Source organism: Cinclus cinclus, chromosome 3 (genome assembly GCF_963662255.1).
Source record: "Cinclus cinclus chromosome 3, bCinCin1.1, whole genome shotgun sequence".
NCBI lineage: Eukaryota > Metazoa > Chordata > Aves > Passeriformes > Cinclidae > Cinclus > Cinclus cinclus.
In genome coordinates this window covers 114,048,534-114,071,633 of record NC_085048.1, presented here as the reverse complement: position 1 = coordinate 114,071,633, position 23,100 = coordinate 114,048,534, and the positions used below count along the sequence as shown (strand labels likewise).

Here is a 23,100-nt window from a genome sequence, read left to right as displayed (position 1 = left end):
AAGGCTGCCTCCTTCCAACAGAGTTTACAGCCCGTGCTGGATCTGCTCAGCCTGTCACCTGCAAAGGCAGTGCCTGGGGCCAGACAAGACACCCCAAATCCAGCTGTCCCTGGCGCCTCCTATGAGTGCCCTGGGACAAGGCATTTTGTTCCAGCACAGCAGCCAGTGAGACTGCAGCTTACAAATATAGCTGTCTGCTGAAAGCCACTTCCTCAGGTTGGACATGCAAGCAATGGAAAGGCCATTTTCTGCCTTTGTCAAATTTTCAAGCACCCTGAAACCAAAAGAAAGGCCTATCCGACTTCAAAGGCTGACTGCATAGCCCAGATTAAAGAGGAAATCTGCTGGAAAGCTGCAGTCATGTTAACCATGTATTTTCAAGGTAAAAGCATCCATCTGGCCATAACACAGTCCCATCAACACTGTCTCAGCTATCCTGGCATCTCCTTGTCTGAACTGAAGGATGAACTTCGCATTAGAAACACGAAGGAGGAAAATGCCATAAATCCTAAACCAGACACAAGGGCAAGAACCACCTTACTTGTATCACCAGCACAGCAGAGGTCTTGCAGAAGGTGACGTATCCAGAGCCAGGGGTATGCAATGGATTTCAGGTGGCACTATGAATATTGGTGGGGTGGAAGAGGTTTTTTTGCCTCCTGCTTGGCCCATCATCTACAGTTTCCCTTGAGCCAGCACTTCTGCTTTTCCAGCCCTACAGCGAGCTGGCTCCAGGAGCTAAACCACCGGAAAAGTATTCGCTTTCTTTTATAGGGCTAGTTTTTGGTTCACTTCCCTGGGTTGGCTCAGCACAGAGTTAGCTGTGCTAGGAAAAGGGGGGATGGAGGAGCCAGTCTCTGCTCTGCTGAGGCTAAAGATGCATCAGTCAAGTTGCATCCCTCAGCTGTGGTTTCATACAGGTGCTAAAATAACTCCTGCAACCCCAAATCCTGCTCCCCCACATCAACTTCACTCTTGGCACGACTGCTGCAAAAGCAAGGTGGGAGAACTGAGCTGGCTGGAAAATAACTTGGTTTTTCACAGGCATCTTGACTCAAATCAGGTTCCCCTTACATAATACCAAATAAATGCCCTGGGAACCACCGCTGAATAAAAGAAAAAGCAAAAACATGGAAAAACAAAAAAAAAAAATCCTTTCCCCCCTGTTTTACTGTATGTTAAAAAAGGGCAATTTACTCTTGGTTGTATTTTGTTTCTGACACATTTGTGCCTTAAATACACAAATGCACTACAGCATTCAGTTCCAGATGAATTAAAAGGGAACATGCTCGTAAACAGCTTCACACTTTAACTCATCATATAGTTTAAGTACACTACTATGCAGTCAAATTATTTTTTCAGAAGACAAACATGTAGCTAGTTGATTGCAAGTGTGAAATGGTGCTACAACACACTCTGATCACAAATTCACCAGCTAGAAGCTACAGCTAGAGGGGCACCAGTCAAGTCAACTTTGCACAAGGAATCCTACAGGCAGGTCTCCTGGTGACTCTTTTTATCTTAAAGGCTCATCCTGCAAGAAAACAAGGCCTTCAGTAGTCTGAAGATTACTTAAATTATCACAAGTCTGGTTATACATAACAAAAATAATACAGTACAAAATGTAAAGAGCTGGAACACTGAAAAATGACACCATATCATCCAAGCACAAGGAAAGGGCACAATGGCTGTTGAGAAGGAGAGAATTAGGAGAGAAGGAAATCTCTTTTGAGCTGCTGTGGCAAAATGAACAAAACAGAGTACTTGATTGGTGCACAAATTACAACACAAGTTCTGGCAATATGCAGCTATAAGGAAACTTCCACCATAGCAAAAGATCAAATTTCTGTTTCCTGCAGGATATATCCCAATCCCATTGCACAGCCAACTGTGTTTGTATATGGGAATGGTACAGAGCCAAAAAATACACTGCAAAAAATGGTCTTGAGAGGAAGAATTGTGACAAGAGAAATTGCTTACCCTCAGCAAAGTAGCTGAGCACATCCCAGTCATTGCTATAATTAGCTCCATAAAAACTACACAGCAGTGAGCTTTAGAATATCTGATAGCAAAGCAGATACTTTATGTTTGATAATTTGCTCTTATTCGTAATTCACTTAGAGTGAAACAGCACCAAAGCAACTGAAATTCATCCACTTGGGAATTGTGTTAAAATGCCAATTCCTGATCCACAGTTGAGAAAAGCATGCTTTACCCATCAGAGAGTAATACAAAAGCAAAAAAAAAAAACCCTCGTGGTAAATACAATAAAGCGACAGATAAATCACACAAGACCCTTACTCCCCCTCCTTTTTTTTAAAGACAGCAAACACACCTTCAAACTTCCTCCTATCTGCTCCCCTGAGCTCTTCACTTACATTTTATGAATCTGTTATAGATACAAGAATAAACAGATTTTATGTTCTGTGTACCTCTATACCACAGTAATTTTTATACAACCTCTGTCCAAATAACAGGTTATGAGTAAGAGTAAGCAAGGGCAATCTATAGGCTGAAGTACATAGTAATTGCTTCTACATTTTTGAAGGACTTAAGGAAAAGAGCAGCTGCCTTTCCAGATGATACCACTGTTTCAGTGACAATAGTATTAAATTATCAGGGAGTACAGCCTGCCTGCACTGGCAGAAAGAGCAAGAAAATAAATGGGTTAATTTCCAGCAGCATTTGAAAGAAACAAGAGATCCTGAAAGAAAGGGAGAAATACAACACTAGAAAATAAACCTAACAGCCAGAGAAAAAACTTTCCACTTGACCTTCCTACTGAAAAATCTCTTTCAGCATTGGTATCCATTCCCATTGGGTAATGTGAATTGGTGTGGGCAAAGTTAACCTGAAGGCAGGAAAAAAACCCAAACATATAACAAGCAGCTATCCACCTCCTGGTGGATAACTCAGGACCTTTTCAGGTTTTTGAGGGAAGGATTTGAGCCTGCTGGTTTTTCTGTGTGTGAATTTCTCTCCTCTTGGCAAGTATTTTTTTTTTTCCTTTTTCCTTTAATCTGAATTAGAATAGCTGTGGTTTACAGTGCAAGCCCAAAATGCAGACATCAGAGGATGTGGCTAGCAGCAATGAACCCTTTGGCTGTTCACACAGGGCACAGCTGGCTGTTTGGCAGGAAGAAGAACAGAAGTAAGGCCATCCTGTCACTGTAACAAACCCATTGTTGGTCTGCTCAGCCTCACAGAGCAAACAAGGTGGATTTGCTCGAGGTGACAACCCCATCGTTCCCACACAGAGCTCTGTGCCTCCAAAATGAATTTTTCCCCTTCTGCTATTTGAGGACAGCATTAAGAAAAAGGAAATCACAAGCTCTTGTGGCTCCTCAGTCTCTGAGCACAACTTCTGACTGAAACACATCTTGCAGCTCAGTGTTGTTCTACTCTAAGTGACATCATTTTCCAGAGAGGGTTGGGATGAGAGATGCTCCAGCAGCCCACAGAACTTACGAATATATTCCAAAGTATTTGGACTGGGTTTCTACTGTCTACTTTAAAGAAAAAAAAAGCCACAGTTGTTCTTTAAAAGAACCATCTGAATGTGAAACGACCAAGCCAGCAAGAAAAATTTGATATAGAGTTTATCTTAAAAATCTTATAAATTTTAATAGTAAGGCTGCAACATGCTTGAGGCCCAGACGGGAGATGGAAGTAGACAAAAGGTTTCAAGGAAAGGCAGCAGGGATAAACCTTTTTTTTTTAATTAGGAAAGCAGGAGAGATGCAAATGGGACTGTAATGTAAACATCTGCCCCAATATGCTCCGTTCTGGTGGAGAAGAAGCAATTGTGTCTGTCACTGAAATGCCCGTCAGCAGTGTCCAAGACACATAACAAAATTCCTAACTCACATCCCCAAGCACAGGAACCCACATTCTGAGAAGAAAGAGGCACAGAATTGCTTTAAACACACGACTTGATAGTGAAAACATGAGCCTGAAGACTTCTGTTGGAAGTCCAGGAAGAAAAGCAGTGGCAGCAAGATCTGTCCTTATCACCTTAGTAAAACAGGAGAGTATTTACCCCATCTTGTAGTTGGGGAACCAAGGTAAGTAAGCTTTTAGCCAGGAGCCAACAAGAGAACCAATGGATTGAGTGTGTGCACCTTGAAATGCAACTGTGTTGTTCAACCATGCACCTCTAGATCTTGCCTGCTCAATCTGCCAACCTCTGCAGGTCTTGGATTGAACAAAAACTAGGATTTAAAACAAAAAATACATAAAATACCTGTGATTTTAACATGCATATCAAACCTAGTAAGTTTGAGTTTTGCTGTGTTATCCCTTGCGTTTCCCTTAAAGCAAAAGGGACTGGAGTAATTTTTAGAGTCACAAACCAGAAAAAATATGAGAGCTGCTGCTCCTCCTGCCAGTGGGTGTCTTTTCTTTAGCACTAAAGCAGGCACAAGGCTGCAGATTAATCTGAAAAAACACATGAGTGGTGTTTCAGCTGAACTGGACATCAGGTTTCAGAACAAACACCTCTGCTTTTTCAGATGGGATGCTAAAAGAGGCCATTTCAGGCACTCTGCATACTCTGGAAGACATTGACCTTTTTTCCTTGGAATCAACTCACAATTTTCGCTTCGTGGTCATGTGGGATTATTATCTGTAATTGAAAGTAGAAGTGTAGATAGGGGAAAAAAAATTACACAAGAACTCAATTATACAGCAAATTCCGTGGCTGAGGAGTTACAGAATACTTTCAGTCTGTATGAAACCCTGCTTCTGAAATGAATGTTAATTAAAGAAGGCTGAAGATGCAGGCTGGCTGGATGAAGACAAACAGAACATCTCAGCCTGTTGCAGTGACAGTTTCCCCCAGTGGAGGCAGAACGGATGGCCAGTCCTACTCAGATTGCATCTCTTGAGAGGACGATTTATTATGTACAAGACAGAAGAAATTTATTTGCTAACATATGGAAAACATTAATGGGCTCTTCAGAGGATCTGAAACTCAAGAAACAAAACTACATATTGTTAAAACTCCGAAATGGAGATTTCATTTTAGAAATAAGTATTTTTCAACTCGAGGTTGTGACGTTTAGTTCTGTATACTGTTGTTTCCTGCCCTGTCAGGTATGAATTTCAGAACAGGTTGTTTGCTGTAGGTCTAAGCCACAAGAAAAGTATTGGTTTGCAAAGTTGTGTTTTTAAAGATGTAACCCATGCTTCAGGAAGATGGATGGGGAGCATTTGCCATAGGGAAGGGGGCAGGATATTGCTGCCCAAGTTAGCTTGGCTCTGCAAGTTGAAGTCATGGGGGGAGACAAGACTACTGACACCAAGTGAATGCTCCCACAGCTGCAGCCAACTCCAAACCCTCAAAAAAAGTCCACCTTCTGATACATGAAAATGATCCTCCACTAAGCCATGCAAGGTCATAGCCTGCAGGAGAGCTCTGCCTCTGGGGCAAACATTCTCTTCCCCATAGAAGTAACCTGCTGGATGCCTGGAAGGGCTGCAAGCTGGCTGAGGAATAAACAGAATGGATGATGCACCAGTCTCACACATAAAACTATGTGCATCCCACGGAGCCATACTGGAGTTAACAGGATTGGGGGCTTTATAGAAGCCCCTTGTCAATCAAAAGCCAACAGCCATATTGGACTCAGGGCTTGTATGTAACTGGGGAGAGTTGTTCTAAAGCTGGTGCAAACATCTCTGCACGATGAAGTCAGGGTGGCTGGTCACAAAACAGCCTCAGAAATGTGAAGTTTTGGGCTGCTATGCTCAAACAGATTGAAACATCTTCAAGAAGAGCAGGACCTCAGGCCAAATAATTGAGGCAGCAGTGCAGCAGCAATGGCTGAGATTTTCAGAGGGTAAATGACTGATTAAATGACTCAATCATGCAGATGCTTTTGAAAATTCTGCCGCACGCAGTTAAGTTTATTCATGCATGTGTGGGAGAGGGGGAGGACTGTGAAGATTTTAATAACTACCTTAGGAAATAAGAGAGAACAAATGTACTTTCTCTTTAAAACAGAGAAAAAAAACCCAAGCCCCCCCCAAAAAAAACCATTGCTGTGGCTGGATAAGAGTTTACAGAAAGCTGTAAAGAAGTTTTGTGTGGAAGGATGACCAAATGGACTACAAGTCAAAAATATGTGCAAAGAAAGAATGGAACAGAAGGGTAAAAATAAAACATTTCACAGCCCTATCAATTTCCTCCAGTTTTAAACTGCTCTATGCTTCAGTATGTTATTTCTGGCTTATGCAGTCTTCATATTCACCACAACCTGCCAGATAAATAGGAAGTTGAGAGCTTTGAAGAGCTTAAGGACCACAGGAAAAGGAAAGACTTCATCCCAGAAAAACAAAGACATATTGGGGAAGGAGACGTCCCCAAAGCCTTATTTTTGGAGTATGACAACACATCCGCTCTGGTGTGCCATCTCGACAAACAGCACCATGCAAGGTCCCATCACTAGCAAGGTCCCTCCTGCACTCTGGAGATCATGAAACCCTGCAGAGAACACTGCCAGGGGCAGGACACAACTCGTTCCTCCAGGTCCCAACAAGATGCTAACACCACTGAGGTGTTCCTCCTTGCTAATGCTATTGAGTAGCATGCTGCTCCTTCTTGGTCAGGCATCCTACCCATAAATCTCTACACAGCAGGGAATCACCTCACCTACCCAGGGTCAAGCAGGTGGGGAAAAAATTCCTGCAGTTCTGGCTCTTCATTTTGAACACGGGAGTTTGAGTGATTTTGATGCAGCTGAAGCAGGATTCATCCAACTTTTTTCAATGTAAAAACAACACCTCCTTAAAGGCAACAAATTTTTCCTTCTTGTAAAAATCATTCTTCCAGTTTAAAAATCAACACTCAGCCACAAGACTGAGCTTGTGGAGAAATTCAGGAGCACTCCCAGGTGCCTAAACATCAACCAGTAGGATTTTAGCAAAAATATACTCTCCTGTTTCTACAGGCCACTCATGACTGCCTAAACATTGAATATGCCAAGGTGTAACCCAGTGAGAGCTGGCACACACCCATCCAAGGCACATTTTGACAGTCATCCACTTTGTGATGAGCACAGAAGAGCCACACACACCTCAAGAGTGACTGTCCACCCACAGCAGAACACAGCTCCTCCAGTGAATTTGGGAACAAAGCAGCACGTACTGGTAAAAGGCTCTGGCTCCACTGGTGCTTCCCCTGTGTGTCTCTTCCCAGTGCCTATAAATCACTTCTGGCAGGTAGTTGGGAAGCAGCTGCTAATGATAGTTTTGCTGCAGAGTTCAGGAAGTCACCTTTTAACCCTGCCTGCTGTTGTTTGTCTCCCTGAGCGTGACAAAAGGACAGATGTGGACAACATGCCAGCCATTGGGAAGATCCGGTCAAAACTCAGCAGGGAATCTCACGTGGTCCCATGCTGGCAAAGCATCACTCTCAAAAAGCACCTTTTGGCTTTGGATGCTTCGTGGGACTCATTTTCAAGCAACCTGATGCTTGTACTGACTTCTTCCTCTTTCACCCTAAAAATCCGGGCATGTGTCCCGAAGACAATTTTGAGTTTGCTGCTGCTGCACTGAAGATACCCCACCTTCCTCCTTCCTGCCATCGGGATCCCATGGGACAAGGAAGGCATTTGTAAATTAAGAAAAAAGTACACAACGTGAGCAACTTGTTTCCAGCCCACAAAATACCCCTAATCAGAGTCACATTTTCACCTGACAAGTATTTTTTCCCCACTTTTTAAGCTTCCTTTTGAAGTTAGTAGCTTTAGTTTCAGCAAAACTCTGTAATACATTTTAGACAACACCACAAATCAACCTCCAACAGCTCACTCTCCTGTGTAAGTCACTGCTGCTTAGACAGATGCCACACTGCTGTGCCTTCCTCCACCCGAAGAACACCACTCTGAACTTTCTAGGTACAGGCAAAACACCTTTGAAGTTTGCTTGTTTAAATCTGTGATTCAAAACATGATTTCCTTGAGCATGTACCTGAGGTAGCAGGTACCGTTGCTCACTACCTGAGTTTGCAGGAAGTTTCTCAAGGACAGAGAGAAGTATTAGCAGGTGTGTGCACCGCCTCAGTCTAAGCCAAAATAAATTCAAGGGCAATTATTTGTTCACTTCTAGCCCCTGACATCACCTGCTCTGACATGCTTTTCCAACAGGAGGCCTCCACATTCTGTAGAGGATATACTTCCATCAAATAAAACACACCCAGTGTCCAAACACGGTGGCTGAATGCCAACCCTGAGGCATAAAAAGAAAACCCTTTCTATCCTGACCATGTAAATCTGAACATAAAAGACAAGGACCTTGGGTGACATGTACTTACAGTGAAGACATCATCATCGCCGACCTCGGCCTCGTTGTGAAGGGTGGACGAGGAAGTTGTAGATCCTAGAAAACACCAAACCGACAGCTTTTTAAACACATGACATTTCCATGAAACTTTTTATTATTTTTTTTTTTTTGAGGCTGTTAAAACATTCGGATTCTCACATGTTTGCGTGTTGCAGATGCGCGGAAGAGGGGCTCGAGTTAAGGAAGAACAACCCATCTGCTGGTAGCTGGGTCGGAGAGGTAAAATATGAAAAAGTGTTACTTGAAACTCAACTGTGACGCTGCCAGTGCTAATTAACAATGATAGAAATAGCTACCATTTCCAATTACAGAAGACTAATTTCGGAAGGATGGTAAAGCTATGTACTAATCAGTGCCCCAGGCTGATTCTCAGCTGTCATGAAACCATGTATGAGTTTTTGTTCACTTACTCCCTAAATCTGGGGGGAAATAACCTTTAATTTAAAAAAAAAATGAACCTTATTTCAATAATGAAGAGTTAGATAGGGTTTTTTCCTTTTCATTTTTGAAGTTGTTATACACTCTAAAGATCTTCTCTGTTAACACCTACTTCTCAGAGAATGCCCCTTGCCCCACGTAAACAAAGTATTTGAAAGGAGCTGATATATGTGTAAAACCACAGACAAGAGAAAAATACTGGGGTGCAATGTTCACTTGGTACATTAGGCAATCTTCTGAAAAAGTAAGGAAGCATATAAAAAAAAAAAAAAATCTTTCTGCACCCTGCAGGTGTTCCTGCAGAGCAGCTGGAGGGGCTGGTGAGCACTCACATCACACAACAGCCTCAGGGAAGGGGGCACACACCACTGCTGGGCTTGACACCAAATTGATGCTGTACCTAAACAAGAGTGACTCCTCTCCCTGTACCAAATCAAGATCCCAGACCCCCTTTCCTGGCCGGCTTCATCTACCCTAGGGCTGCCAAGGAGAGTGGGTGCAGCAAGAGGATTTGTTGGAGGGGAGAACCCTCAAGTCCAAAGTCTGTTTTTTTGATGGAAGCCCACTGCTAGACTGAATTATGGCCACATCACATCCCTGACCAACAAAGTAGAACGGCTTGTACTGCCTTTATTCTGAAAATTTGTTAAAATAATGTGTTTTATATAATGCTATTGGCACCAGCCTTGGCTGCTCTCAGTTGCATCATCATGAAGATGTGCAGAGCTAAGTGTGAAAGCCCACTTGAAACACTGAGTAATGTGGAACATTTGTGCCATTTGCTGCATTAGCTTTAAAAATTAAAAAAGCTGAAGTTCTATGGAGCTGCATAGGATTCTTCTACCTGTGCCCCAAACTTCTGTTGCTACAGGGAATGAACTATTCGTTAAATATCCACAATAAAGCAGTGATTTCATGGAGTGAAGTTCTGAATGCACACTTAGTTGTGCTTAATACTACCTGCTGAATTTGATCAAGTATGTGAACAAAAAATGAATGACAAAATGAAATCTGCTGCCCGACGCTGTGTGTGCATGAGCAAGTTATTGTTTTTCATTCAGAAAGCCTTATTTGGAAGTTAATGAGAAACACATTCATGAGGATCAGCCTGTACTGTTAATGGGATAAATATAGATTTGCTCATTTCGAAGTATCTGAGATACAGCAGAACTTGATTTTAAATACCTCCACTGTAAAATGGATCAAGAAGAGCAAAACAGGAGTTGCCAAGTATTGCCATCTCCAAAATACTACTCAATACAGCTGACTTATTATCTCCTTGAAACTTTGCACAGCAGTCCCATGCTGCTTACATAAAACGTCACTTTTATGACTCAAAATGCTTCAATTTTAACAAGGAGAAAGTCTACCTGTATCTTCCTGATGTTAATGGCACAGAAAAAAGCAAATGAATGGAGAACATCCTTCCTCTAACTGATGAGGTATTTACCAGCAAAGGAGTCCTGGGGGATTAATTCTCTCCCAGTATCTACCATGTTCATGTTAAAGCAAGGACAGGCCATTCAGAACATTAGGCTGGTCTTATGGAGCTAATGTCCTCAAAAAGAATACTTATCTATATATATATATATCTGAGCATCCTCAGTATGGTTTATATACCATCCATATATAAAAATATTCTGGTCACACTGGAAAAGAAGGCAAACGGCTTTGGACTAAGTCCCTACACAAAGTAGTATGGTTAAAAAAAAAAAAATCAAGAAAAAATGCATGAAGAAGCAAATTTCATTAAAATGAAGTACAATTGAATTACAGCTGTATTGTAATTGCCTGATTGCAATGAAATGTGAAAAGGAAAAATTTATGACAACTTCAAAGCAGAGACAATTCAAACGCATTTTTTACACAATTAAAAAAACAACATCCCAAAACACAACAAAGTCTTCAAGAACTACCATTCAACTAAGAGGATGCAGAACAAAACTAATTACTGCAAAATAAAACCAAAAACAAACCGAGGTTTTATTCAACTCCAGGCAGGAATTAAATTCTGTGATTTAACAATGACTAAGATGAGATTTGACTGCAAATAAAGAGCCTGGGCTGTTTGAGTTGCCACCACTAGTGTGAAACCCAAGCCTATCAAAAAAGCAGTAACAACAAACTTGATGATAAATAGTGGGGAGAAGTCTGAACAGAGGATTGAAAAATATTTGACTAAAATACCTTATCTCCTCTAAGGGACAAGAAAACTCAATTCTTAAAAGCTGGGGCGTGCTCACTGTAGGGTAAGGACCCCAGCTGCACTTGGACACATGCACAAGAGACCTCCAAGGCCAAGAAATTTTTTTAGATGCACTCCTCTTCCCAGCTCCCTGACTCAAAGCCCCTGCCCACTCTTCCAAGGGCAGAAGTGTCCACCCCCACGCTACCTTCAATGAGGTCCTCGATGGCTTTCCTCACTCCTCTGTCGAAGGCTCGAGCGTCAGCGGGGCTTTGAAAAGTAAGCCCAAACTTTCTGTTGTCAACTTTCCAGTGGTGGAAGGTGGGGTTTGCCTTCGTGTATACCAGGTCCTTCTTCACAAAGCACTCCAGCACCACCTGGGAGGGCGTGAGCCCCAAAAGAGGAGCAAAGTCACTTTACCCAACCCAAGGACACAGCCAGCACCGTCTCAGGCTGGACCCAAAAAAGCAAGCCAAGTCATGCCTCACATAAGGGAACATCCTTCCCTACCAAATTATGACTAATAAACACCAGACACTGTAATTGTTTTCAAAACCATGGCACATTCATCTTTTGCTTGTGCTTTGAGTAGGCGCTTGTTCCCTGCCCCAGGAGCATGTTTTGGGCCCAGTATGGCACAGGTTAAGCTAGCAGGGGGCTCAGGAGGAAGGAGAACCTCTTCCCTCAATAATTTTGCTCAACGGAAATTTTATCCACCAGCAGAGGATTCAGGAAGTGCTGCAACACTCCCCTCACTGTTTTTAAATTGTTCACCCCCAGCCACTCATCTCAAGTTCTGCTGTGCCAAAAATCATCTCCAGAGTGATGTTCAGGGACAACAGGAACAGCTTGCCATGTCTTACTCCACCCCTCAAAACCATAACCATGGCTCCCAAGTAACATCAAAAAAGGCATCCTAAGCAAAACAGCATTGCAAAAGACAAACCATAATTGAAACAGCTTTAAGACATCAGTCTTTTTGAAAGTAAGATCATTTCTGACTCAAATAATGCATTTTTTGAGTATGTGGAAGAAGTGCCGCATTTTATATCATCACATATCTTCACTGGAGTGCATTTCAGAAAAATCAAACACATAAAAACAAGATAACCAACTATAACATTTCAAGTGGCCCCTGGAAATCAGGAAAAGACTTTATTAATTTGATTTGTGCAGGGATATGAGAGCTCCTTTTTAGATAAACAGCTACCAGGAGAAACTGAGTGTGTCAATTCATAAGAGACAACTTGTCTTCATATTTTCACTCAGCTTGTTCAAACCTTGAACAGCACGCAGCATAAATAATTCATGGCCCTTTTAAAAGGCTTGCACTGCATTACTCAGTGCAATGTGACTGGCTTCATGGGCTCTTTACACTTCAATTCACTTGTCACTTACCCCCGCACTAGGTCTAAGAAAAAGAAAGAAAAAAAGAAAATCACAGGCCCTCTTTCATTCAAAGGGGATCTTTGCATGTGGATGTCAAAAATTTACCTGCTCCTTCCAGGTGGCATCATGCCAGCCTAGGTAGCAAAGGATGGCAATTCAAGATGAAGATTAGGTTTGTTTTGTCCAATCTGGCATTATTTGCATATGCCTGCTTTTTATATATTAAAAAAAAAAAAAAACCCCAAAGACTTTCACAAGGACACAATAGCAACAGATTTGGGATAATTCTCATTATAATAACAGACAAAAGTTGAATTAGGGTCTATTACCAGTTTGTCTTTCTGCCTTTCACCATGGATTAGAAATCCACTTCTTCCATTGCCCTCCGGGTACGTGACCTTGCAGACGCCAACTCTACTGAGACCGCCTCCTTCTTGTGGCAACCATCCCCCACTGGAGTCATCTCGGGTCATAACCACAGCTTTGACTCGCACAATATAGCTGTCACTGCAATGGCAACAAAACAAAAACAGAACCTTTCGTGAGCATCACAGCAGTTTTTCTTGAGGGTGGTATTCACACAGCGCTGCGCTGACCCCGCCGGAGAGTTTCTGCCCGGGATGGAATTCCACCTCTGTCATGGATGGCCTGGAACACTCCAGCCACCACAGGAAAGAGACCCACCAAACCTCAAGGAATGAACCTGCCAGGTTTTCCAGGTGTCAACACATAGATCAAACAACCCGTGGTCTCTGACACTCTGCCCTCCTGTGGCTAGGGACAGGGATCAAGAGAGTGGGGTGACCAAGGCACCACCCCCAAGGCCAACAGGTCTCCAAAGGGCTGGATGAACACATGGAACTCAACACACGAGCGAAGTGTTTCAAGGCTTCTGTGATCAAATTTGTGAAGTGGACTTTGGAAGATGACACTCAAAATTCCTCCACATCTGGGACAGTTTTATGGGGAAAACCTCACAGATGCGGCTCCAGCTAGTACCTCAGATGAAAGGGGATGGGAATCAGCTCAGCTCAGGTCATCAGAACCATCGAATCTTCCTAAAAAAAAAGTTTCACCAGCATTTCACAGGGCTTTGAAAGGCAGAGTGTCCTAACTTCACAAGGAACTATTCCGGAAGCACCTAAGATCTGGGGATAATCCAGATGCCCACCACAACGGATCAGAAGAGCCCCCACAGCTGGATTCTCCAGGCCTCCTCCTGCACCCTTTCCACAAAGCAGTTGTTCCATCATCTACTGGGGACATCACCAGGTCCAGAAGCAGAAAAACCCCTACAGAACGCAAGCAAAAGCCACACACCTTGCGTGGAACGTGCGACAAGACTACTGCTAACTAGAACAGGTTGTCCCCAGCACAGAGCTGCTGGGAAACACCAGATCAGCTTTTCTGTCCTCGTGCTGACGCTGCGCTGGCGCCGTCCATCAGGCGCTGGGCACTGATTAACGCAGGGATGCTGAAGACAGCTCCCACGGCTGCGGGGAGGTCACCACGGTCTGCTCGGATGGCAGCCACACACAACCGCGGCGCCGCCAGCTGCAGAGCTGCTGAGGCGCCCAAAGGTGCCCACGAAGCTGCTGCAGGGGCAATCAAACCCGGGAACATCAAAAGGGACTTTGCAAAGCCAAGGGACCGTCCATCTCCAGGCCACCAGGTACAATTCAGGAGAAAGGAAGATCAACACACAGAGGGCTCCATGAGGCAGCCTTTCGAAATGACAGGTACTATTCTTCATGGAAAGAAATTCCTCCCTTTATCCAAATATCTTCCCAGCTTGCATGACAAGCAGTAGTAGCTTTCTTCATCCTGCACCAGGTAAAACTGCCTCATTTTCAGACTATTTTGGCAGCACTTCAGGTGGTAACACTTCCAAGCTTCCCTTTCTCTAATACAACCAGATTTAACATCTAAGCAAGCAGCCTCACACACCCTACCTGAAGGCAGTTTGAGGACAAAGCAAGGGAAGCAGTGAGCATCTTCTGGGACCAGCTTATCTCTTCTCCAGCTACACAGATCTCACAAAACGCATGCTGCAATTTTCTCTTCATGGCCTTTTTTCTATGGATGTGCCAACTTTCTCACTGGACCTACACAATGAAGGCAGTGCCCAGATGCTAGAAGTTCATCCACTGCTGCCCTGAGTACTTTGCACTGGCTGATAAAAAGCTTTCCAATCTGATACATGGCCACAGCTGACACACACAAGGTATTTATTCACAGAACTGAGAAACCATGTTTTTAAGAATATTTTTCCTTGAGTCCTTAAAGCAGCTTCCTGGGGCAAGTGTATCTATAAATGGATCCAGTTACCTTTTTGTTTTTTAATGAAAACTCATTTCTAGATTTTACAGTGGCAACTTTAATCTCCTGACTTCCTGATACTCAGAAATAAGCAAAATACTTCAGCTAATTTCCTACTGTGCAAAACTGAGCTGCTTCCATCCAAGACAGGTTTTGTTTTCTTCTCTGTACCTTTCCCATATGGTCTATAAGGATTAGCAATTAGCAGATGAAGTAAAAAGAAAGCCAACTATACATTTCTATATCTTTCTACTATTCCCCGAGGATCCTTTCTGGACTTATTTTTAGCTCTTTTCTGAAGTCAGAGCCGCTCAATACGACCTTGTCTCCTATCCTCCCACAAAAGTCATCCACAGAAACTGCTGCTTCTCCTTCCATGCTTGAAAATTGCCACTGGCATTATAGCTTCCTGCAGGATTCACCATTCACTTTTATGGCAGCAGTTGGAGCCTCTGGCTGTCCCAAAAGTAATGTTGCCTTCAGTTACTTTGCTGCATAAATTGTTCACTTAGAGGAAAATTAAGCAAGAAACAGCTGCTCAGTACTTTGTGATTCCTGACAGTTATTTACACATTTCTATCACCTCTCAGTGAATTCTCTAGGCTTGTAATCACATTTGAGTACTAACGGATGCCTATACATTAAGTTTAGGAGCCATGACTATTCCTGCCCATTATAATGACAACCTGGAGGGGCGCAGAGCCACATGGTTTTCCTCTTCATATCCCCATCAATCCATGACCCATGGACCTTACAAACTCTGCCACTACACACAGAGAGAGAACACAATTTAAACCCATCCTGAAGACCAACCTTAAACATTATTAAGCCAGAAAATCTAGTTTGCATCTCCCCACCCCAACAAGATGACCTCTGTTCCCCCATTAAACAAGAGCCTTGTCCAGGAGAAGGGTTCACCTTTGGCAGGGCAGGCAGAGCTCTGGCTCCATTACAGTAATCCCTTGGCATGCTTTCCTGCACGATCAAAAGTCACCAGTGACGTTGGGCTCCCTGCAGAGCCCCGTCCCCACTCCTGCTCTGCTCCACCCACAGGCATGTTTCCCAAAGCACAACCTGTGCCAAGGGACTTGGAAAAAAAGGAAAAAATAAAAAAAAAAAAGATAAAAGGAAAGGAGGTGGTTAAGGGCTTGACATCTTGGTTGAATCACTGGATTAGGACTCAGAAGCTCCATGTTGAATTTTCAAGGCTACACACAGCTTCCTCCAGTCTTCTATGTCTAAATTGTGCCTGCTGCTTCCATCTACAAGCCTAGAATAGGCAATGCTTCTTTCCCTCAGGCCAGTGTTGATAAATACTTGGGAGGTACTCAAATATTTCAGTTCCATATAAGGATCTCGCTTCCTTAGTGTAAAAGCTGTTTATTTTCTTTGCTATTTAATTTTACGGGACTGCATCAAGGCTCTGGCTGGTTCCAAGTGTTCCAAATCCTGAGGAGCAAAGAAGAGATCTGCAAATCCCATGTGCGTGCCACTGATGAAACCTTGGTGAACTGGAGGAGCAGAACATCTGCATTTTTATCATAGTAACTGCAATTTGACTCTTTCACAAGAAATGGTTAATGAGGTACATGAAAATATTTGGTCCATTACAATTAATGCGGAACAGATAGCTAAAAATGAAACAATTAGAGAAAACCCCACAGAAGCCTTAGTTCCCCTTGTTTTACTGGATCCTTGAAACTTTTAAGACTGCTCTAATTGCTGTGTTTATGGCCTATATGCTAAGCATTTCATGCAAACTAGCCTTAATTATGCTCTTAAATACTATCTTAACCCTACATATTTGTCTTCAACAGCCTTAAAAGCTGGGGAAGAAAGTATCTGAAGGGATTACCCAGCTGCATGGCAGCCAGCCAGTATGTTCCAGGTTGTCTGCCTGCCCCACCCTGAGTAAAAAAAAAAAAAAAAAAAAGAAACAGAATGAACTTGGGGAGTAAAGGTAGCGTTGAAAAGCATGTGTTGTTTTTATTGGAAGGAAAAGAGAACTCTTTAAAAATTGTAGCTCGTGGGTATGCATATATATCTATAAAAGTAAAACAGAGTGTGTGCACATATAATTGCTCTTCTGGAGGACACAGATTTTTCCTAAACAAGTGACTGAGTCTTACCTCTGTCATCACTGAACCCTGGTTTCAGTACCTATAGTCTGACTCACAAAGCATTTGTGTGTCTAAGAGACAGGTGACATTTGAGGCTGATAGAAGTGCTGTCCCCCACCATGTACACATGGGGCTGCCATCATCCTGTGCTCTCAGACATAAAACACATCACCTCCACCAAAACATTATAATGGGGGACAAAGCCATGAGCCCCTTGTATGGCCAGTGAGGGCTTATGGCTGCAATCCTGCATCCAGAACTAAACACCCAACAATTCACTCCTTAGTTAAGCCATAAATTTCACCACTGTCTTTGTAAAGGGAGACTGGGTTAAAGTAGACAACTCCCTTCCACCAGCTGCTCTTCTTTTCCACTTTGCTTCCAAAGCAGCAACTGCAAACACCATCTGAGATGTCTAAAAATCCCAAGGGGGAAAATAAAAGTAGTCCAACCCACCATATTTACTACTGTTTTTTTTGAGTCACATTTAGCATCGAAAACACTTCCCAGACACCTTCCATAACTCAGTAATCATTTTCTCTCTAGCCAAGCTGCTTGACCAAAATACAAGCTTATAAACTTCCACACTATTGCTGCCATGAGGCACTTAGGTATTTTCCTCCCTTCCTAACTCTACAGCTTACAAAGCCAGGAGAGTTCCAGGTCTCATAAAAATGGTATTTGCATATCATGAGTTTCACTATTTTGGACTTATTATAACCAGCATTTTTTTCTTAAAATCCCAATTTACCAATTTGTTTGAAAGAAAACTTTTAAGTGCATGCAGCTATAGCAAAATTAAGTTGGTATTTCCATACCACTTAGATTTCCAGAAGGTTTGAAACTTTTTCATTAAGTTCATCACCAAGAAGAAAAGACATCTGTGCCTCTCTGGCCAGATCAAATGTTAGAATGAAATCTGAAGAAAACCATGGAAAACCTCTCAGAAGTTTTCCTTGCCCTCACCTCTGCATCATACTAGGAACAAAGAACCACTATACCTGTAACCCAATTCCTGTGTAACCAATACGCAACCTGGTTTTTTTGTGTTTTTCAACTCGAATACCACCAGAATAAAAGGGCACCTGGGAAATTTTAGTTGCCACACAATCAAGAGTAAATACAAACAATTCAGTCTCCACATTCCTCACTACAGAGATGCTGGTAGAGCCTAGAGCAGCCCCAAAGGCAGAATGAAGACGGGTCAGGTCTCCACAGACAGTGCTTGGCAAGCCTGGGTTTGCTTTCAGTGCTGCAGGGCATCCAAAAATCCTCCACAGGAAAAACTAAGAGCTGTTTTATTTGGTTTTTCTTCCCCCCACCCCCCCCCCCCAAAAGAAAAAGGACTTCTCAAAAAACCAAGACACCTGCAACAACCCAGCCACCCGCCTCCACATCTCCCTTAAATGCCGAGGCAGTGAAGAACAAAGGAACCCTTTCACCAAAACGTTTGTTCAACATTTAAGGCTGATTTTATTGAGTTTACGAGAAACAGCTCTATCCTAACTAGCTCAAATGGGATTTCATAATCCCATAATTAGTTCAGATCCTTCCAGGAAGTACATGAAAATTCATTCCTGAAATACACACATACATACATACATACATTAGATACCTATATATATTCAAAAATATATATATTATGTAGTTCTGCATGGACTAAATACTTTTTTTTTGGCCAGCATAACATCCTTTCCCGTGCCAGATTTGCCTAGTGATCCCCACAAAGTGCTGTACACGTGGGCAAAACCTCAAATGAACTGGAAGCAGCTTTTTAGGGAAAAAAGATGGCTTACAAGCATGCTGATAGGCAAGCAAAAGATCCACTGATGCAGCTCAAGTGTATGGAATTTAAGGTCTCTCCCCAGAAATTAGCTTATTACACAAACAATATTGAATTAAAATGACATTTTAACAGCATTGGGGCAGATTAATGTATGACTTGTGTCTGTAATGAAGCATTTATGTAACGCTGTTGAAACTGTGTTAGAGCTATTAAAAGTCACAGCAAATCTTGTTACAAAAACACTCCAAACAACGTTTGATTTTTTTTTTTCCTAAAAGGCAGCCATGACATCACTGGGACATACATACTAATGACTACTAAAACTTTTAATGAGCAACCATTCAAGGAAATATCTTAAAAAATACTTTCCCTCAAATTTGTTGACTAGATTAATTTTGCAATAAATGGTTATAGATGCACATGGTGGTACGCCTTAAAAAGGTAAAAGGGGCAGCATAACATATTTGAATAATTTGCCCTACACCTCATGCATTACAGGCAAGAGTTGCAGCCTCAAGTCCTCCTGTTTTCATGCAAGAGCATAAAATATTAACAGATTATAAGGAAGCTAATTAGCACTATCATTTACAGTAATGAGTAATAAATTGTTGTTGCATGACAGATGGTATTTGTTTTATATCACATGTAAGATAAGCAAAAATCACATAGAAGTTTAGCCAGCCAAACAGGTAGATTCATAAGATCAGCATCCTGAATTGATTCCCCTACCTAAAAAAAAACCAAAAAAACCACAACTAAGTTCTACCCTAGTTTTTTCCTAACATAAACTGACCATAAGCACTCCGTTACTGCTATCCTATGTTAGCTGATGAACAGCAATACTTAGGAAAAAAAAAAAAAAAACAACAACCACGGAAACTGCATTCCATAAAAATAATTATGTCTGCAGACAAACATATACAAAGTATTCCTGTAAACTCAAAGTTTACAAAGAAAAAAAAAAAATCATTCACCCAAAGGAAGCTGAATTTCCCCCCACTCTCCTTCATTTTGATCCCTCATTTGTAGTGGAGACTAGAACTCTATTTATCCCTTTGTAAACATCCTCAATGACATATATGTTATAACTACGAAGAGTAGATAATATTTTGCAAATATTAAAAAAAAAATATTCTGTGACTCAGTTCCAGCTGGATCTGTATCAGAGGTGGGGTGAGGGAGTAAGCAGGATAACTGCAGTCTAAATCTAAGGGTTTTCATCTTTTGCCAGATAAATGAACATAAAAAAGAAAAGAAGACATTCTTGGCTGTATCAAAACCAGCACCCGCATTGTTTTTACCTTCAACCTTTTTTGATAAGTTCCCTACTCCTTCAAATGTCCATGGAGAGGGACATCAAGGGAAGCAGCTTCCCAGGGCAGCATCTATTTTTCCCACCGGTATTTAAAGAAAGGGTGAATGTCAAACCATTAGTTCTAAGAATTAAAAACTGATATGTAACCATATATGAAAAGCTGTGTTTCACAGAAGAATTCATACATATCCACTGATAAATTATATGCTGATTTAAGCAACATTCAGAAGGGCTGTGGGGGCAGACGGGGAAAAAAAAAAAACCCCGAAGAGTACGAAATACGGAATTACGCGCGGCCAGAGGCACTCTTACCTGCTGGGGGATGCCATTTCCTCTGCATTTTAAACCTTTACTGCTCCGTTTCAGCACCATTGCCACCAGCAGCCTCCCTGTCTGCGCTGCTTACCCCGAGTCCCAGCTGGCTTCTCCCCATTCGTGATTCAGTCTCCTTGAGGGATGTGCTGCATTGTGCGGGGTGAGTCATCCCAGAGGTATTCTGCACATTACAGCCCCAGCCGGACCATTACTCATTCGCAATATCCTCCCAGCTCGGAAGAGAACATCGACCAAAGATCCTTGTTTCCCCACCCCGGTTATAAGGCTGGGGGAAAAAAAACCCAAAAAACAAACAAACAAACAAAAAAAAAAAAAAAAAAAAAACACAAAACCAAACCCATAATTGCCATACAAGTGCCATAAAGTCATGATGAGGGTGTTTAGCAGCAGCTGAGCGTGCTGTGGAGAAGCTCACCCGTGCACCCAGGGCTGCAAACAGGTCCAAGGATGAATGCAGGTGTCATTTCCTCCGTCCCAAAAGCTGCCAACGCAGCGCTGGGATCAAGGGTCCAAACGACTCAGAAGGCTTGGAGGAGGAAGCACTCAGCCTTCCAATGTGCCTCCATCACAATTTATAATGGGGTTTTAAATACTTCCAGTGGGCAACGAGTTGGTATCTCTGAGTATCAGCTATAGATCCTCATATGCCCCATCCCTGCTGTCAGCCCACACAACTCGAGTGCCAACAGTGACATCCCTGCACACGGTCTCGGCTTCGGACACTGCGTCTCAAACGCTCCCTTGCTGCTCAGAAACCTTCACAACTGCTGGAAGCCCAGGGTGTCGTGTATGTCCCCACAGGTTCTACAATGACCCCCAACGCCCTCTTCATTAAAGGAGAAATGCCTCAGCACCGATAGCAAGAAGAAAAATTGTGACACTAGGGCTCTGAAAGCAGCTTCTAAAAATACCTGCCCAGTTTCTGAACTAATCTATGCTGATGATTAGGCAGGAGGGGAGAAGAAAGCTAACTAAGCCTTCCCAGGCTCAGCTGCTTCTGTCTGCCTTAAATCCAGAAGGTTTTACACCTGATTTGGGACAAAAACTGCTTTTTCCCCCAAGGTGGAATATGGTGACCGAGGTGATGCTGCCTGCAAGCATTCTTCAGAGGAAAGCTGTATCCTGTATTTTACAGACACAGACAACCCAAAATCACAGCTGCTCCTGAAAACTCCATGCTTGGACCATGGAAATGCTGAGCTAAGGCCCAACGAGGCTTGAACCCAGCTTCAGTGAACAGACACCAGGCTGCACGGAGTATGCTGGGACATGAGAAGGGGCTGGACTAGATGGCCTTTAAAGGTCCCTTCCCATCCAAACCCTTTTGATTCCATGACATACCGACATTCTTTCACTGTTTCTCTCCAGCATGCAGCAAGCACATGTGCAGATGCAGCTGCAGGCACCTATCTGCAGCTTGGCTGGATTTTGTAATGACAACAGAATCAAGCTACAGTCCAAAGCCATGATGAAGACAACGGGAAGCATGTGAAGTTTGTCACACTGGTATTGACGGACAGCTGCATTTACTGATACATAACATAAAAAGATCTTTAGTTTAATGGCCAAAGGATAGTCTGTGTTGGTCGAAGTACATTTGCAACCAGTGGGTTAGCTCATTAGTCAGAGTATCATGCTATGCAGGTAATTAAAAATAATAGGTGGGGGTTTTTTTAGATTTTAATTGCACATCCCCAGTCCACATCTCATCCTATCCAGATGTGCCAGAACCTGACACCTCACTTACCTCTTCAAGCTCTGCAGCAACACAGCTTTTACCTTCAAATGCTTAATGTAGCAGCCATCAGCCCAATCCTCATATGTCTCCAGCAAGAATTCAGCACACAGGTCCAACACAATGTCAGCCAGAAAAATTCAAGAAAGCTGCCTGGCACTTTTTGCTGCAAGTCCAGTTTCTACAGCTTTTCCCCCAAGGGATGGGGGAAGATGAAATTAGCCTCCCTGTGCAAGACAAAACTATCCTTGAATAAGCTGTGTTGTAATCATGTTTTTGAAACAACATCTTGAGTAGTTACATCTCCCCATAGCTTTCCTGTTTTCTTGCCTTCCTACTGGTCTGCAGACCATCCTGCCACTGGTTCCTAAAATCTCAAGGCTCAGCACACAGAGAGATTTGGGACCATCAGAAGGTTCTTACAGATAAGCAGCATCAACAAACAGTTCCAGTATAACAAATGACACAGAAAAGCCATCACACTGTACTGTACACGTACCACAATCTCACAGCTGCTGTGGGGCAGGTCTCAGCTCATGGGGCTGGGTTGAGCCACCACCTGGGTAATCTCTGCAAAACTGCTGCTCTGCCCAGGGTCAGGAGAAGGTGGGTACAAACACTGTGTGTGAAAACACAAGACAGAAAAAAGCTCTCTGTTGCGAATGTTACAGCATGCTCAATCCATAGGGATGGAAATAATGCCCTGGCCTTTTGTCTACATTCAGAAGCAGTTGCATCAGTCAAGAAGAACCACCAACTCATTCAGTTGGCTTCAAGCCCTTCTCCCAAGGGTTTTCTCCAAAGGGAAATATATATCAAGTCACTGAATCGGCATCAACTGAATTACTCACTGGCTGGATTCTCACCTTTGCGCGTTCTTCAACCTTAAGGCTAAGCTAACAAACCTCAGCTCCAAGACTGTCAATGCTGCTGCCCTTTTAAAAAAGTATTATTAAAATGATTATCATTTCTCCCCTTAAATAGTGCCCAGTCCAGTAGATTGCACACCCAACCCTACTAGCTTGGTGCTATAGTGAAATATCCTCCAAAGTTTTCTTGCAGTTCCTAGCACGGACCAGTGAGTGGCTGTGCCAACATATGAACATCTTCCCAATTTCCCAGGAAAATTCATGC

General features: G+C 42.8%; 1 protein-coding gene across 1 annotated transcript in view; it reads right to left on the bottom strand.

Annotated features, from left to right (window-relative positions):
- Positions 1-21,033, bottom strand: part of SPRED2 (sprouty related EVH1 domain containing 2) — a 31,988-nt gene extending 10,955 nt beyond the window's left edge. The window contains exons 1-4 of the mRNA XM_062489463.1: positions 20,208-21,033; positions 12,685-12,862; positions 11,175-11,343; positions 8,315-8,379 (exon numbers count right to left, since the gene is read on the bottom strand). Coding sequence (XP_062345447.1) covers positions 8,315-8,379; positions 11,175-11,343; positions 12,685-12,862; positions 20,208-20,224 — 429 coding nt within the window. The 5' untranslated portion in view covers positions 20,225-21,033. The remainder of the gene's footprint in view (positions 1-8,314; positions 8,380-11,174; positions 11,344-12,684; positions 12,863-20,207) is intronic.
- Positions 21,034-23,100: the final 2,067 nt, after the last annotated feature.